At 38.6% G+C, this 18722-nt stretch overlaps 2 protein-coding genes across 2 annotated transcripts; both read left to right on the top strand.

Annotated features, from left to right (window-relative positions):
• Nucleotides 1–3: 3 nt before the first annotated feature.
• LOC146331798 (uncharacterized) lies at nt 4–6258 on the top strand. The gene is made up of 6 exons (XM_084735611.1): nt 4–123; nt 427–599; nt 1704–1860; nt 3110–3285; nt 4064–4292; nt 4388–6258. Exons 2-6 carry the CDS (start codon nt 444–446, stop codon nt 4588–4590), a joined length of 921 nt encoding a protein of 306 aa, XP_084591737.1. The 5' UTR covers nt 4–123; nt 427–443; the 3' UTR covers nt 4591–6258.
• Nucleotides 6259–10534: 4276 nt separating this feature from the next.
• LOC146331797 (putative G-protein coupled receptor) lies at nt 10535–12373 on the top strand. Its single transcript, XM_084745215.1, has one exon. It carries the CDS (start codon nt 10629–10631, stop codon nt 11910–11912), a length of 1284 nt encoding a protein of 427 aa, XP_084601341.1. The 5' UTR covers nt 10535–10628; the 3' UTR covers nt 11913–12373.
• Nucleotides 12374–18722: the final 6349 nt, after the last annotated feature.

Here is an 18722-nt window from a genome sequence, read left to right as displayed (position 1 = left end):
GTACTGTACTACTGCAGTAGTACTACTACTTCCTTTACTACGCAGTATTTCCATTTACTGCGCTGTGTCTGTCCTCAGTGAGTGTGATCCCAGTTTAACCCTGAAGTCGAGCTGCACGCCCAGGTGAGCCTCCTCTGAACATTAACTATCACATGTTATTGATAATGTATTGACAGACAGTTTGTATCACTTAGGGGCTCCAGCAGCTGGAGGCAGCCTGGGGGCTGGTAGGAGGGGTTGAAAAGGCAGGGGGAGGGGGGATGCAACGTGAACTAACTTTCTATTATTGTCTCGCATGAATGAGTTTAAAATGGACAAACAACGTTGAGTGACTGATAAAAGTTTGACTGAAAGTTTCACTCCATTCTGTGCAGAAAAGCAACATTTCACGTGCAAACTGATCAAATCTGCATCCTTCCAACCCAGATTTATTTTGTACCTCCATGCCACCCAAGAGAGACGCAGGAGTGGATCCCACACAGCCACCGGTCAAGATGATAAAAATCGGCACAGATGTGCAGGATTTTGGCTGTGATCCAGTGGAGGAAAAGTACAGGCTGGGTGAAGAGTCCAGCTTCTCACCTTTCCCCAACAATGAGGTGAGAGATGGTGATTTAATTGTGCATAAAATCCATCTGTGTATAAATCTCTATACAATAAATTCTAAGGCATTGTATAGAATTAATTGTTCACTTATGGTGATCTCAGTATCTTATTGTGTGGAGGGTCGACCTTTAAAACGACTCTAAATTCAACAGTCTTACTACAAAAAAAGCCTTAAATATTTATTTTTTTTTTTAATTTAATTAATAAGGCTGCCTACTATGCTCATGATAATCTACTGTTTAGAAAATCCCACGGTGTGAAATTTAATGGTATAGAGCTACAACGATTAGTCAATTAATTGATTAGTTGATAGAATGGAAATCAGCTGGCAACTATTTTGATAATCAATTAATTGTTTCAGTCATTTTTCAACAAAAATGTCAAACATTTTCTGAATCCGCGTTTTAAAATTTAAGGATTTGCACACTTCACAATTCACACTTGTCACACTTGTGACAATTGATGAGGCGTCTTTGGTTTTTGGATTCTAGGTTGGGTAAAAGAAAACAGTACTTTGGGCTCTGGGAAAATTTGTAGACTAAACAATTAATCACTTAATCATGAAAATAATTGTTAGTTGCAGTTGGAGTGCAAATACGATTTGAGAGATGTTTGTAAGTTTACCGTACAAGAAGCTTAAAAAAAGAGGGTGGAATAAAAAGTGACGCATTTGTACCGTTGGTGTTAAATTATGGAACAATACTAATTTAAGGAATGTGTAAGGTGCTTTTGGTTTTTAACAGAATGGTTTATAAAGCTATTTTTTAAGGCTACAAATGTGATGTTTCTTTTTTTTTTTCTTTTCTTGAGAGTAGCTTAAATTGATAGAATTGTAGGACAGGTATCTATAAGCTTACTTCAGCCTGTGCTTTTTCAGTCACTTCAGAGTCTGTTGAATAAGTTTATACTGTCTATACTGTTTATATTTATTGTATATTGTATTATATATACATATATATACTGCTTATACTTACTGTAATGTGAGCAGAGACTGAGTACAAGTACTACTACTATTGTTGCAGCTACTATTAAAAAACAGCTGTTGTTTACTGTGCTGCATGTGTCAATAGTTCGTGTGATTTCTTGTCATTTGGCAGCATGAACCCATTGAGTTTGATGAAGAAAACATTTCAAGTCCCGGCATCAGAACAGACACCATCAGTCTCCTCATGAAGATCGAGCAGCTGCAGGCACAACTCAAATATGAGCGCAGATGTAGGATTTTGGCTGAGAGAGAGTTGAGAGAGCTGAAAGGTGGGTGTAAAGAGATGACTAATTAATTAATATGATAAAAAAAAATACCTGTCAAGACCACAAAGTCTAATAACTGTATGTGACTCACAGCCATGGCAGCATTGTCCTTACCATGGAGGGCATTCCCTCTGTCATATATTTATAAATTTGGTGATTTAATGATATAAGGTATTACACATGCTGGGCCTTTCTATTATGTTTTAGCCCAACATAAAGTCAAAGAAATATTACATTAAACCATCTGCTTTATCTATCACGTCCATAATTTCTTTCCTTTTTGTTGTGACCAAATCTTGTTTTTTTTTTCCTTTTTCATACTTAATGGAGGAGAGATTTCATATGAAAATAATGTAACTGAAATATTGTGTTGACATTGCACATAACACATCCACATCAATTCACTTAGGAAATCACATATGCATTGTGAATGTACATAAAAGTTTACTTTCACATAGTGACATGGAATAACATAAACAAAATAATTAAAAATAGATTAATTAATTGATGATATAAATAATAATGAAGAAGAATGTATAACATAAGTGTAATCTTTTGTGCACCGCTGGTCAGCTGATCACAAAAGTTTGACATCTGTCTACAGGCGAGCTAAACATATCTTGTGAATTATATCTCCAGTAATTAAAAAAACAAAAAAAAAACAATTAATATGTAATTGTGTTTAAATCAGGTTTATTATTCCAAGGACATTTTCCTTAAATGCCTGTAAAATAACATTTAGAATGCAATGTAGGGAGATGTGTTTGGTCGTTGGCTTGTTGTTGGCTTGTCAAACGTTCCCTGCCGTGCTGTGAACTCAGGCTGAACGACATCCAAACAAAATCATACAGGAATTATTTTAACAGTTATTGCAATTGAGACACAAGTTGTTTAGTGGGAATGGTCATTTTTGCATTTTATTTTCACTGAAACAAATATAAAAAATGATGATGTGATTTCTTTTCCTGAGGTTTGGAGAATATGATTTATAGGTCAGGGCATCTCTAATATCACAGTGTGTCAATTATAATGGCACCCTGTCACACACTTAACCTTTATCAAAAAATTGAAGCTCTTGAAATTTTGATATTGGACTTGGCCATATTGTGATTTCAATAATAATTTAAATAATACTGTATTTCCATTAATTGTGCAGCCTTACTGTAAATTTGCCATCTAATAATTTGAATTACTCTATGGATAAACTTGCTGTGCGTAAGCATTTCTAAAGCGATGTGAAACTTTTTTTCAGAGATGAACACTCTCATGATGCAGATGAGGCACACGGCACACGAGCTACGAGTCACTCTCGATCACGTTCTCCAAGGAGAAGAGCCAGTAGTCCCACCGCAGAACTCTCAGGATGAAAACATCTCTTTTCTGAACGAGCCGGAGGCAGAGATGAGAGCAGTTCATAATATCCCAGAGGTCAGTGCAACAGCACAATTTTAAGAAGGTTGCTCATTTCACTCACATTTTGTTGTTGTAGGAGAGCTAGTTTCGTGTCAGTGTTCCCGTTTCATGATTTAGTTTTTAAGCTCTTGTTGACCAGTGGTAGACATTTTTACAAGAGCGGTGGCGCCAGATTCAGCCATTAACCCACTGATGACGAACAGCTTTAATTAGTAGGCCAATATTGAGGAAATGCCCCACAGATTTTTCTGTTAGAGGTGAAAACAAAAACTTTGCTTTAGAAACTGAAAGATGTGGCTACAGATGACAAAATCAAAGTTTTTGATTTCACTTATTTATCATTCCACAATTACTAAACATCACAGAAATAAGCTTAACATTCATTTGAACAACTAAATATCAGATTACACTGATTAAAGAACATATCATTTAAGTTGAAGTTGTTTTGAATCCAGTGCTGCCAAGCATCTGATATAACTTGTAGTTTTTGAGATAAAGTGATATGTGTGTCATACTATATTTAGTCGTTAGTCACACATGGGCTTACTCATTGGTCATTTTTCCTCTAGTGGAAATACAGGTTCCCACGATCCCTTGTGACTAACAACTAAAAAGGATGTTGAGAAAAACTTGCAGTGTAGCCTCATACATTGCACAATTTGAAAAATTTCTGGGGATTTGTGCTTAGCTCAGCTAGTACTTTAAATCCTGTAGAGGAAATTATAAAATTACCCTGTGGGCAATAATGGATTTATATGTTTGTAGCTAACAACTGTTCTTTTTTTGCCCTCAGGATGATCCCAACTACTTGTATCTCGCTGAGAATCTTCGAGTACCGAAAAATCTTTACGAGCGCATTGCAGAGATTGCAGACTACAAGAAGTACACGTCAGCATTGCTGATGATACTTTTTGACAGAGAGACGTTGGCCACACACTCTCTGCAGGGCCGGAGGAACACCTTTACTGGAGAAGAATGTCACAAGCCTCAACTCCCACCTGAGATCTTAAGAAGTATAATCGGTAAGAGAGTGTCACTGGATTTAAAGCACATAGATATTTTTATCTGATGCTCATTATTCACGAATTAAATGTTTTTACTACTTTTCTTTCTCCAGATCATGTGGGAGTCAAGTTTGGAGTTGATAGCAGCCAAATAAAAACTGCAATCCGCACAAAGTTAAATAATGAGGACAAACTGTTAAAGAAGAGACTGGGTTTGGGAAAAGCTGAAAACAAAGCTATGACCGAGCAAAGCTTTTGTCAAGATGCTTCACTCCTGCCTGAAAATGAAGTAATGAGAAATGATTCTCAGTTATAGCCCTCTGAGTCTGCCTTCATCTGTTGGTCACCAGTACTTCATGTCTGATAGAAATGTGTGACATGTTGCCTTTTTTAAAGTCACATGTAGTTTATTCTGTATTGAAATCTAGTGCTTGAAGGTAGTTATTTTTTTAACACTTTTTAGAACTGTTTTCTTTTTCACTTTGACAGCTGTTTGTTGTCTGTCATGTGTTCTAGAAGTGTAAAAATTCAACCTGGTGACCCGACCGAGACGTTGAACAGCACTATAAAATGTCACGTGTAACTGTCAGTGGTAAAAACAACCAAGTGTTCTTATTTAATTTGAGGTAGTAGGTGAATGTGTCTAAATAACAGTTGTGTGAAGTTGGCCTGTTTTCCAGTTTTCAATCAGGAGGCCTTTGTGTGTTTGAAAGTAGGATGTGAAAATGTTTAAAGGGACAGTTCACCCCCAAGTCAATAATGCACATCTTCCTCTTACCTGCAGTGCTGTATATCCATCTAGATTGTTTTGGTGCAAGATGCAAAGTTTTGAGGATATCGGCCCTAGAGACGCCTGTCTTCTGTTGAATATGATGGAACTAGATTACGCTCTTCTTGTGGTGCTCAAAGCGTAAACAAATACATTTAAACTCAAAAGCAATATCTCTTTCCAGATGTCATGACCCTGTTGCTCAAGATAATCCACAGTCCTTGTTTTGAGCATTTTTGTGTAGAAACGACACCTGTCAGCTGTGTCACTGTGCAGGAGAAAGTATGCATCTGTTCATGGATGAGAGGTTACAGCTCAGCCAAGCAGGACGCCATTAATGTTTACATTCCACGCTGTCACGAGCACGAGTCTTTCATCCATGAATAGAGGCATGCCTCCTTCTGCATGGTGACACAGTTGGTGTTTGGTGCTTTCTAGTTCCATTATATTCAAGAGAAGGCAGACATACCTGCGGACGATATCGCCAAAACTCGGCAGCTCGCATCAAATAGTCTAGATCGGGGGTTTCAAAGTTTGAGAGTCCCCTCAGACAAATCTTGGAAAAAGGTGCACCCCCTTACTTTACTTTTTTACTTTCACTCAATTCTTTGATGTGGATGGTCGATGATTGTGTTATTTGTTTCCATAGACATAATAGAACCAAAATAGCTTAATATTGCTGTCTGATATAACTTCAGACTACACCATATACTGAAAAATGGTCTGCCGTAAGGAATTTATTAGTTTCTGATTTTGGGATAGTGGAAAAACAGTAAAATCTCTGAGCTATTCCCATAACCAATTCAAACACATTTAGGCTATCCTATGTGATCTTTTGATATTTTTCACTTCCATTCACTATGTCTACCCTAAAACTGTTTGGAGCCCCCTGGTGAGGTCTGCCTCCCACTTTGAAAACCTCTAATCTCAGTGGTTAAATAGCACTACAGGTCAGAGGAAAAATAATGCGCTTTTGATTTAGGGGTGAACAGCCTCTTTAAAGTAATAGGGATGTCTTTTGTACCTTGTTATTCATGATGAATTGTGCATTACACCAAGTGATACTGTGTTTCTAGAATACTGTAGTTTAATCTTGCAGTTGCAAAATATGCTGTAAGTGATAATTAATCTTCCTGCTTCCACAACATGTTTCATCACTTCTCTGTTTGTTGTGCTTACCCATGTATGGGGCCAATAAACTGATGTTCAAACTGATTTCCTTCTGTTATCTTTACTTACATCAGCAGAGTGAAAGTAATGTATCCACTCATGGGATTTCAGTTTTGTTTTACCAGCAACCAACAGATGTCAGCGCTGAGCCCTTTTCCATGCTCTTCTGCAGCCAATCATTGATCACCTCCCAAAAGAGTACAGTTGTTGTGAAATTAAGGTTTCTGTGAATTGAAGAAATCAAGAAATAAGATCAACATTCATAGAAGAATATACTGTGTGTAAATTGGAGGATGGACTGAACAAATCTAACCAGATGTCTGTTTAATCTCTTAAGAAGCTCTGGAGAGGAGAATAGAGGAGTGTGTGTGAAGAGAAGACAGAGGCATAGTGAAGAGTGTGTGACAGTCAGTGCCACATACTGACCGATGAAAGAGAGTGTGTGTGGGACGTGGTTAATGTCAGTGCACTGCTGGCTGTTTGATAGAGTCATCTCGTCTTGAAAGAAGTGATTTGAACAATCACTGATTGCTGGCTCCTCCCCCCCCCCTGTCCTTTCACTCAAGCCAGCTGTGCTGCTGTCTCAGTGGACGCACATCACATCACCTCCTCTCTGCTGGTGTCAGCTCTCTCTGGAGATCTACTGTTTTTTCATAGTTATCACAGGTTTTTTTTTTTTTTGCATAGTTCCTGATACACGTCTGTAACCTGAGAACACCACCTGAGTGCTGAGTCTGATGCTTTTAAAGGATTCAGAGAGGAGTCATCACCATGATTTGGATATGCTCAGGAACTTTACAAGACTCAAAGGAAACTTTCTGGAGGAGCTTCAGTCACTTTTCCCAGTGTAAGAGCTGCCTGGTAAGTTTTTGTGTAAGTAGTTATGGTGCTATAAGATTAACCTTGTTTCGATAATCAGTTGAGCCAGTAAAAGGAATATAAATGCTGACAATATGTTTGGTGCATTTGATCATATATTTTAAGGAATTAGGAAAATACAGTGGATTGATTCCTCCATCATTTCTCATTAGTTAGGTTCTCAATAGTTTGAGTACCATACTTAGGTACATGTTTTTGAGAATGTGGAAATAACTGAGACAGAATGTTTGAGTAAATAACATTAAAGTCAGTTTTACAAATCATACTTTGGTATGCAAAATTGGACAGGAGCAGATGATTCTAAAAACATGTTGAGCAGTGCAGAGTTATTTCCTTTCTTCAAAAAAACAATAGAATAGAATAAAATAGAAGATAATAATATTACAATATACCCTTTGCATGCAAAAGGCAGAAGTTTGTCCCTGCTTACATGTGCTATTAAAAACACAACATATCACAACCAAACAGGACATATTACGAGGACATTTAAATAGAAACACAGTAGAAGCTATATTAAATTGAGCACTAGGTACTCAATGGTGAGGACTGAGTGGAGGTAAAGACAAAAATCGATGTAAAGTGCTGTCCGCTGAGGCTGTAGGCAGGCTTCAAAAAGTGTCTGTCCTTACTGATATTTTATGGCAACAGTGATAATCGATTTTCTTTAGATGTTTTTCTTTGCACAGGGGACTCTTACTTTTTTCCTTGACATCTGTATAGCTGATGCATTGTTTGATGCATTTGTTTGCAATACTGCAATAAAACTCCATAAAAGTGATACACAAGTTCCATCGTGTGTTATAGACCTTTGTATAGGCCTTGTAAATTGCGATCTGGTGACATTTCCAATGCACATGTGGAAATTTAGTCTATTATGTTCACACAAGAACTTTAAGAACTCTTGAGGGAACCGGTGGTGTTGTAAACCAGTGCTTATTTAATGCTTAAGATTACATTTTCATTTGATATAAAATGAATGGTGCTAACTTGGAATATATCAGCTTAAATGCATCAAAATTGGTTATTAACATATTTAAAAGGGTCATCACAAAGGGTGGGATTATAGGGTTTCCCTGTACAGGCTAAAATGCTCTGTAACACAGCTTTGTGAGGGATTAAAAAACCTGCATAATTCCCTCATCCTCATTATAAAATAGAAAAATTATTTGCTAATGGTGATTTCCTTCTCCTTGAAAAGCAGCACCAAAAAGATCTACAGCAAAGGTAGGTCTACTACATGTTTCTCTAATGAGTTAATAACTACAAAAGCTTTCAAAGAGCTAATTAAACTGGAAATGATTCTCATGGCTGAAAATGACCATCCTCTTCAGAAGTAAAACATGGACTTGTAGGATGCAGCATATGCTGCACTGCAACTGGAACATAATGGAGAATGAGGACACCCTTATATAACGTGCATGAGAATGTACATGTACTAGTAGTCCTTCCTGGGGATAAATCTCAGTGCAGACGTGGCACGCCAATAGCTGTCCACCAGAGAAGATTACTGCAGGAGAGAGCATCAGTGGATCCCCTGGCAGTGAGCAGGCACATGTATTTAGGACACAGCATCGTCCACAGTCATACATTTAAAACCTGATTATGATTGTCAGCACAAGATGGGAGATAGAGACACGTACGGGGAGGCACATCAAAGATAATAATGAGAGAACATAAAGTGAATTTGCAGTATTTCACTCAAATTTTATGCGGTAGATTCAGTCAGTGCTTTCTGGCTGTTTTTCATTAGAATCTACAGATGGATCAGGGGGTCAAACTTGTCCTGGTGAGAGGTTTCCTCTTTGATGGTGCCGTGCAGGGTGACACTGAACACATATTAATCAATGCAGCCAGTTCCCTGCAGCTGGGCTAAAACAAGCACACTCATTATCTTTCATTTCAAAAGGATGGGGACGGATGGAGGAGAGACAGGGTGTCCTCCATGAATTATTCCCATTGATCATGTCTCTGCCTCACTAAAAGAGAAATTGAGGATCCCTTCTAAAAAATTCTCACAAATGTGAACAGTTATTGATTAAAGTTCCAATATCTTAAATGCATGTATGTGTGTGTTCTCCTGAAGATTACGAGGCTGCAGTGAGAATATATGGATGTTTATATTTACGCATTTGATATTACTTCCTATTGGTGGAATGAATAAAATGAGGATTTAGCACTCCGTGTAATTAGGTATTAGTGTAATCATTTCAAATTTCCAAGAGATCAGTTAACTTGTCATGGTTACTGCTACTCTGTGGTGGGTAGATTACTGAAAACCCAAGTAAAAGTACAATTACTCATGTCAAAACTGGCTCAAATAAAGGTGAAAATTACAGTTCGAGAAACCTACATAAGTGAAAGTAATAAATAAATTAGTACAGGTTACATGCCATTTTAGTCACACTGTACTCCACATTAAAATTATACATTGAAGTTGGAAGTATGTTGGGTTAGCTGCTGTCTAAAGGACAACACTTTCAAAGCACAACAAATTAATTAAAATAACATAAAAGAAAATGAACACAGCTAATGTTAGCTACCTTGTTTTCACCTACAGTATGTGAAACTTACTTCAACATGTTTGCAGAGGTTAGAAGAGGAGGATTTAATTGTCTGTTTTAGATCTAGGTATTAAAAAGTGTGACTAAATGTGGCGAGGAGTTGTTAGTGGAAGGTGCCTCTTGTTCTGGGTTTTGTGCCATCTTTATCATATCACGCTCTTAAGACGTGCTTATTTTTCTTCCAGACTGAAGGAACTTGAGATTGTAGAGGTGCTACTCATATACTCTCCCTGCCTGAACTCAATCCCTGCATATAGAGCACACTAGTCCTTATAAAGATATGAATGGCAAATAGTAAAAAGTAGATTCACCCTGAAAAAAACAAACGTGTAATGTCTTCTGTGGCTCTATGGGAACTTTGTCACCCCTGATGATGTCATGTGTTGTCATCAGGGTTAGATCTATTACTGTAATACTAAGCAGAACAGTCATTGTATTTTCTCTGTTTTATTCTTATACTGACCCTGATCTTTGAGGAGCACCTGATTTATTTATCTTCTATTTTTGTTTTTATATTACCAACACTACTTTCTTGACCAAATGTAGTGTCCCCTATTATTTTCCTTATTAAAAATAACTATATGTATTTGCTTGCCCAAACTAAAACAGAGTTATCCTTAGGTGGACATGAGCATGAATCCAGATGAATGCCTGTGTTGCTCCGTGTCTGCTTGATGAGTAAATAGGAATCTGTTTGTGAACAGGTTTGTCATATCGACTTAAAAGGTGATAGTATGTTTGTGTTGTGCAGCAGTGCAGCTTGTTGCTGCTGCACCCAAGTGGCTAAAGATTTAGATTTAATCTAGTCTTTATGAATGTGATTTGTCATAAATGTTACATATCCTGTTTTAATGGACTTTATTTTTTCCAACACAGGAGTGAAGACTTTCATTTGATGTCTGAAGGATCCTTTGGCCTCATTACCAAACAATGGGGGAGTCTGCAGTGTGTTCTTTGAAACCTTTACTATGAATCATGGAAGAAAACAGTTCATTTCTGACCCCTGACTACAATGACAGCAGCACCACAGTTTGGGCACCACTGCCCTCAGCTCCCAGCAGACAGTTGGGCACCCTTCCCAGCCCGCAGACTCGCTTCAAGGACCTGACAGGGATATTTTTCATGGTGACCCTGAATGTTCTGGCACTTCTGGCCAACACTGCTGTGCTGGTTGTTGTCATAAAAGCGCCTCATCTCAGGAAATTTGCCTTTGTGTGCCACCTGTGTGCAGTGGACCTGCTGTGTGCCATCCTGCTCATGCCTCTTGGGATTGTGTCCAGCTCGCCGTACTTTGCTGGTGTGGTGTTCACTGTGCTGGAGTGCCAGGTCTACGTCTTCCTCAATGTCACCCTCATAGCTGCCTCCATCTTCACCATCACAGCCATCAGTGTGGAGAGATACTACTACATCGTCCACCCCATGCGCTATGAAGTCAAGATGACGCTGAAGCTGACTGCAGCCGTGATCATGGTGGTGTGGGTGGCCTCTGCCGTGCTGGGGCTGTCCACCGTGTTTGGGTGGCCATCCTACAGCAGCCTGAGCTCCATCAGCGCTGCACACTGCTCACTGCACTGGAGCCACAGCGACCACAGACGAGTTTTCTCTGTGCTCTTCAGTGTCACCTGTTTCTGCCTGCCTGCTGTGGTGATTTTTTCTGTGTACTGTAATGTTTACAAGGTGGCACGTGTGGCTGCCCGTCAGCATGGACCTCTGCCCCTGTGGACAAACAGTCAACTGAAGCATCGCTCTGACTCAATAAACAGCCAGACGACCATCATCACAACCCGTAATGCCCCACGCAGGATCATGCGTGACCGGCCTTTTGGTGGAGGGAAAGCCGCTTTGACTCTGGTGGTCATTGTTGGCCAGTTTCTGATCTGCTGGCTGCCTTACTTTGCTTTCCACCTCCATCTGACAATAGACGCAACACACAAGATTCCAGATGACCTGGATGAAGTGGTCACCTGGCTGGCGTATTCCTCTTTTGCTGTTAACCCATTCTTTTATGGGCTCCTTAACCGGCAGATCAGGGAGGAGCTTTGCAAGCTGAGGCGCTGCTACTCGGCCCGGCCCGTAGAGCTGGCTGTCTCCAGCCATGAGGGCTCGGGACACGAGAACTTCCTGCAGTTCCTCCACAGGACCAGCTGCACGACAGAGACACGTGCGAGCTTCGCCACATCCAGTCCCAGAAGCACTCTGGATCAAAGTGGGCACAGTGGTTTCAGGATACCAGGACAGATACCAGAGGAGTTCAGCTAAATAAATACCTCACTGTTGTGCTACAGCATTAGCAACCAGCAGGACTATTACAGTGACAACATGAAAAGTGATCACACAGAATTAACAGACTATCTGCAATATGTGTGTCAATTATATTTGCATGCAGTAAACACTAGAAAAACAGAAGTATGAAATACATATTAAGATGTTCAGACATTCTTTTTGTTTATTTTTTCTCATGATTACACTCAATGGACATAGTTTCTTAAATCATTGTTACTGTATTTGTGGTAAAACTACTGGCAATAAAGTTACACCCGGGCCTCACGTACCTGTGCGTGACGGCTACCTCAGTACAGTGACCACACAGGCAGTATTTCTACTGTGGATCTGCTCTTGCCAGCCCTGTCTTTCTGCATTTGTTTTTGCAGGAGAGTTTTGAAGAGAAGAAAAGAGTTATGAGAAAGCAGTGTGTTTTTCTCCCTTGTTCAGAGAGAGAGAGAGAGAAGGAGAGAGAGAGGGACAGAAGGAGAAAGAGAAAAGAGACAAACTGAAAAAAACTGCACTTCACTTAATTTTTTCACGTCTGTAATATATTCTACAGATATAGACGCTGGAACTGTAGTGAAATGTATCATGTTGCTGGTACGATGTTGATTTGATTCACTTTAAGTGTGCATTTTTTAAAGCTGCAACAATTAATCAAATAATCAGTTGTTAAATTAAACACCAACTGTTCTGGTAATCAATTAATAAGGTTGAGTAATTTTTTAAAGAAAAAAAAAAGTCAGAATTCTCCTTTTTCAGCTTCTTAAATGGGAATTTTTTTTGGTTGCTGTACTCCTTTATAATAGTAATATTTTTGTGGACAAACAACATTTGAGGATGTCATCTTGGGCTTTGGCAAACAGTGATCAATATTTGCCACCATTTTCTGACATTTTATAGGCAAACAACTTTAAATCAATTAATCGTGAAAATAATCAACCAATTAATTGACTGTGAAAATACTTTTTAGTTGTAGCCCCAGTGTTTCTTTTGAGAACAGTGCTCAACACACAGAAAAAATAGGCAAGGTGCCGAATCTCCAGGCAAAGTGTTGCTGCAGCCACGTATGCCAGTGTGGTCCGGGTGTTACGCTTTGTTTTTACTAGCTACTACAGCAAAATTACTGTTTCTCTGTGATCAGTCATTAAAAATCATGAACACAAATATCACATTATACTTGAATAGTAAGTCATTAAATATAATCAGCAAACAGATCTACAGGTAAATACTATCTCATACTTGACAGATTTATAATGAGGATGATTGTTCCAGACTACTTGTTTTGATATGAGGTATCAATATAGCAGCAATATTCTTTGTACAAGTAATTCAGTGTTGTCATGTTATATTTATGTTGCAGGAATTTATGTAAACTTTATTTATTGTGCTCAAGAACATCACTTTTTGTTTTGGTCATTCAAAACTGTATTGTTTCTCATTGCTTTAAATGTGCAAATAAACACTGGTTACTTTGATGTAGATCATATAAGCTTTTAAAGAGGCATTGCACTATAAACAAAATAATATGACTGTTCTGTGATAAAACAGCTCGTGTTAACATTGGCATTTCTTACCAAATTTATATAAAAAAAATGTATTTCATGGGCCAAAATCTACTGTTTTTGAGAGACTGGAGAATAATTTACATCTCTCTGTTCATTAATAATCAGATTAGTTTGATCAGACTGTCCTGTAATTATGAGATCAACTGCCAGACTCTCCATTAAACATCCATCACATGTTGAGTTCACTTTCTGTAAGTTGCTTTGGAGGAGTGTGCCAGCTAAAAGCACTAAAAGGAGACATCTGCAGAAACATAGTACCTATGTATGTTCACCATTTTGTACAGACGAGCTTTGACTCTCAGGTTCCTGACCACCAAGTTGTCCATGTGTCCACTCATGAAACGCCTGTGACTAAGACTGAGCCCAGTTAACACATGATTATATAAGGAGAAAATACCATTTCATAACAGCCGAAGTGGTTATCTCTAATACCCTCTTGATATGTGTGCACCGGCAGATCAACAACAAAAAATGTATATTTCCGTACATTTATTTATGAGTGTGACCTACTGCACACATAAAATTATGCTGCATGCAGTTTGTTCGTGTTAAAGTAGGTTAATCATTCGTTAAATTGTTGATGTGTCTGTGGTGAACATGTTGCTGCAGTTCTAACACACAGATTAGACTTACAGGACAGACATCAGATAGACACACTGATAATGATAATGGTGATAAATGAAGAGAGATGACCTAAACCCTGTAAACACAATTTAAAGATATAAACATCAATCAGTAAACAAATAAATGGATTAAATATAGAAATGTGTGAGAAAAAAAAACAGCCCCAGCTTTGCTTTGTAGTATCACTGATGCTGACTTTCAGGGTGAAGAGAGAAATAATAACAGGATGGGTGACAACTGTATAAGTCTGTGTACTGAAAGGCAGGATGAAAGACATCCTGCACTCAAATATAATTTATAGACATCGGATATGTTAAATGCAAGATAACGCTGTGTCATTTTATGATCTCTAAACACATCTGAGTAAGTGCTGCAGAGTACCAGAGAGACTTTGATAACAGCTGGCCTGCAGGTAAGTATTGTTATCAAAGCCAACATAATAAAATACAGCCAGGAACGAGGAGTGATGAACAGTCTGCAAAAATTACATGACACTTGCGTGGAGGCACATGAACACAGCTACGCATACAATTACACCAAGAGATTTTCACATTTCACATCACAATTTTTCACATTTTCTCATTTTTGCATCCATAGCTAACCTAGGGAGACTCAAAACTAACCACATTTAGAGGGCAAAGTGTTGAGCCATAGATGTACGACACACAATGACATAAAAGAATCACTTTAGGGTTACAACAATGATAAATGAAAGTGAAAATTCTCAATATAAATCTTTGTCAAAGTCAAAGGGAGCCAATGGAAAGAGGCAAAAGAGCTGCATGTGGCTCCAGAGCTGCAGGTTGTTGACCCCTGCCAAAGGTGGAAGGACGGGACGGGAAGGTATCAGTGTTATAAACTATGTCATTGCTTTTTACTAAAGGCTGAGTGTGAGTTTTCATTACTAACTCATGCTGTGCACCCAGACATTGTTCAAACTTGCAGAGTTTTAATTTGAATTGTGTTAAAGTTCTGAAAGTTTGTAAAAGTACTACATTTTTCTGACTTTTTGGCAAATGGGTATCAGCTGATGCACAAGACATTTTAGAGAATTTCTATTTGATGGAATGGTGCAGCCATAAAAACACAGACGACATAGCTTCAATGAGACTTGTGGAACAGGGGCATATTTCATTCCAAGATTGGGGGGATTAGATATTACACAAGTGCAAGTTGTACCCCAGGAAAAAAATCATTTAATTCATCAAAATAAGTCCTCTGCTGCTTTCATATTGTAACTGGGGACAAATGTTCTAAATATTGAGGGGGAGGCTATGCCTACAGTGTGGAATAAAATTGTTTTTCCACCATTAAAGACACTCAAAGGGGGAATTTAAGGAAACTGTTGTTAAGGGATTATAGGGAGGTGTCATGAAAATACAATGAACATTTTGACTTCTATAAAAAATCCATAAACTCAAGAAGAAATCAAGATATATCCAATCATAAGTTTCCCCCCTTTTTTCTCAGAAAGTTGAACACTTTAGTTACCAGTCTTTTTGAATACGACATACTGTATGTATTACAATGATATGAAACGGGGGTAATGAGGTTGATAGCAGTATCCTACAGTTCAAAGAGCTGACTGCCTGTTTCATCAGCCAGCTTCCAAAGTGTGTGATTCAGTCTAATGAATATTTGAGCCTGAGCAGTCTTCATAAATTGCTAATTAAACTGAAGGACCTCCCACCTCCATGGCTGTCTTTATTAAATCATCTCCTCTGCAGAGTGTATTCATGGCAGATCAAACACAAGCCTGCTCTCTATAGAAAATGAGAGTTTGTAGCCCGAGCTGAGCAGAGTGTGGTTTGTTATCCGACTGTACTTAAAGGTAAATCTGAAGAGACTTGATGTTCCTCTGTGTGCTGCTGTACATTGTGCTGTCTGTTTTCTTTAAACATCATGAGCTCTCTGTTGCTGTTACAGACAGCAATAATGAGAGAAGCACTCCTGAAGAATCAAAGGGGGGAGGTGTGATTGATGGTCCTGTCTGACAGAGTGAACCACATTATTTCATCAGTCCTTCCCTCAAACGATAACAGCGTGAGTTTCCTACACAACATGACTGATGTGACCACCTTCAGAGCTCACATAGAACAGCCTTGTGTCCATCAGGTCCCACAAACTAATTATGGACCCAGATCCACAATGAGACACAAAGTGTACATATTACAGGCTCTCTGCAAAACACTCTTTAAAGGAATCTGCCGACATTTTGGGTAACACGCTTCTTTGATTACTTAGAGACTGGAAACGAGTGAAAAAGCTCTGGATCTGTCCATAGGTAACAAACTCTGCCTACCAGTACCTCTAAAGTGCAATAATTTACATGTTAAATCTTATTTGTGTGATATGTTTGACACAATGTGATCAGGGGTGGAAATAATTAATTACAAATACTGAAGTTACTGTAATTAAATATATATATATATACATATATATATTGGTTACTTGTACTTTTAGGAGTAGATGTTCAAGGTTGTACTTTTACTTATACTTAAGTATTCATCACATCAAGTAGTCTACTTACATAATTGAGTATTGAGTACAAGTTAAATTAATGTCCAAACCTTTCATTTGCATTTTTGTAGCCAATACAGTTAACGCAAATATGCCAATGAAAACCTGGACATATGGACAAAAATCAAGGGCAGAATCAAACCTCTCATCTCATCTGAATATACTTAACTATCCTTCATACATTTGGATAAGAATATTTTATATTTTGTGGAAGGAAACCAATAAAGCTTTGTGCTACAGTCAACCAGTTACCTGTTCAGGTTGTTTATAGATATATTTTCAGATTAATTGTTATTGTCCTCCTCAGATAAAATCTGAAATGCCCCGTTGAAATATTAATGGCAACATATATTTTCATGAGAAAACAAGTAGATCTCACACTCATGTCCAGTAAAGTGTAATAATGTAAAACTGAACTGCAGCTGATTCATTTTATAATACTGGTGTATGGTGTTTGAGGAGGATTTTGTGAATCCTGTGCTAAAAATAAATATATTTCCCCCGGATGCACAGAATTGGTGACTGCGTTGTTAATGAGACGTGACAAATAATCAGTCTGACCTATTGTACTGAAAACAGCTGGACTGACAGGTGCTGAGCAGGGACACTGTCTGACGTCCCTCATGCCCCCAGATAAGTTCCTCCTGTTGGAAACAGAGGATGTGATCTGTGGTTGGAATCAAGTCAAAGCACTAGTTAAAACTCACGCTTCACACATTTCCTCCACTTAGTGATATGAATATGATTAATATGTATGTTTGTGTGTCTGTGCTCTGAAGCGGCAGTTCTCACTTCTGCCAGCCTGAAGTGATGCCTACATGCAACATCTGTCCCAGATTCAGGATCGGGTGTTACGATCCCTGAAGACTCAGCACTATACTTACCTGAGTGGGCTTGCTCGTGGAGGTGGCTCTCCTTCTCTTGTGCTCACAAACAGACACACATACACTCACATGTCCACTGACCTCACCTGTGCAGCTCTGGACACAAACAAACCCCATCTGGCGAGGTGTTCAGTCCATTAGCATACCGTCGTCTCCGGCACAGAAACAGGAAACTCTCTGTCATCGATATACGGCCTGAAACTGTCATTACCGTGGAGACCGTGCAGAGAAGCTCACTTTTTTTTCTGAACAGTTTGTCACATACTTTGAAATTTCTTTATGTGCAGTAATTTTTCAGCTTTTTTGATTAGAAAACATTTCCACTTCATTCGCCACAATAATTCATCAGCCAGCAGTACATAAGTCAAACCTGTAAAAAGCTAATGTAGCAGAGAACATCAATCATATGAATTTTATTTTTTAGGATATCTGAGTTTTGCAGATAGGTTGTATGAAGAGAGGACATTTTTACAGGAGGTACTTTGTATATTTACTTTCTTTTATCGGATTATCACATTGCCAGCTACTATGGTGGGCCATTATTTGGTGGAGATGCTGATGAGAGCAGTGTGAGATGGTTTTATGAAGAGTCTGACATGGTCTAACACTGTCGATTCATAGCTCACCTATTAATAGCAGTGTGGATAACTGCTTAATGGGTCCAAAGGTTGGCAGACGTGAAGGGTTTTTCTTAAAAGCATGTTGCGAAACATGTTTTACACCATGTAGAGTGCAGAGACCTGAGAAAACACTTCATACTATCTGAGCCTAGAGGAGGATGTTGTGATAACACGCAGTTTATCTCCTTTTGCTTCCACATTGTGATTGATGCTGTTGGTGAGCTGGAAAGAGTGAACCAAGGCAGTAATGTGTCATCACACAGCTGCACAATTGACTAGTTTATGTAAGAGACATGAGGATGGGGTCAAAAAATTGGGACAGATAAATTATTTTTCATTTTGAGAAAAGGAGGATTCACTAAACTTCTGAGGATAGCGGGGGTGGTTTTCCTCATCCCAGAGGCAGATTTTGTTTTATTCTGAAAAAGAGTATTTACATCACAAAGGTGGATTTGTGCCACAAATAATAAAGGTGCAATCAGAGTAGGCAGAGCTGACCTGAGGCATATGCAAACCAAGCACCTGCTTAGGGCCCCCATTGCCAACAGAGGGCCCCCAAGAAAGCTTTTATCTGGTTTTATTTTTGTG

The sequence above is a fragment of the Lutjanus erythropterus genome, chromosome 2, assembly GCF_056507025.1.
Source record: "Lutjanus erythropterus isolate fLutEry1 chromosome 2, fLutEry1.hap2, whole genome shotgun sequence".
Classification (NCBI taxonomy): domain Eukaryota; kingdom Metazoa; phylum Chordata; class Actinopteri; order Lutjaniformes; family Lutjanidae; genus Lutjanus; species Lutjanus erythropterus.
The sequence above is the reverse complement of the archived record's forward strand: the minus strand, read 5'-3'. Positions and strand labels throughout refer to the sequence as shown.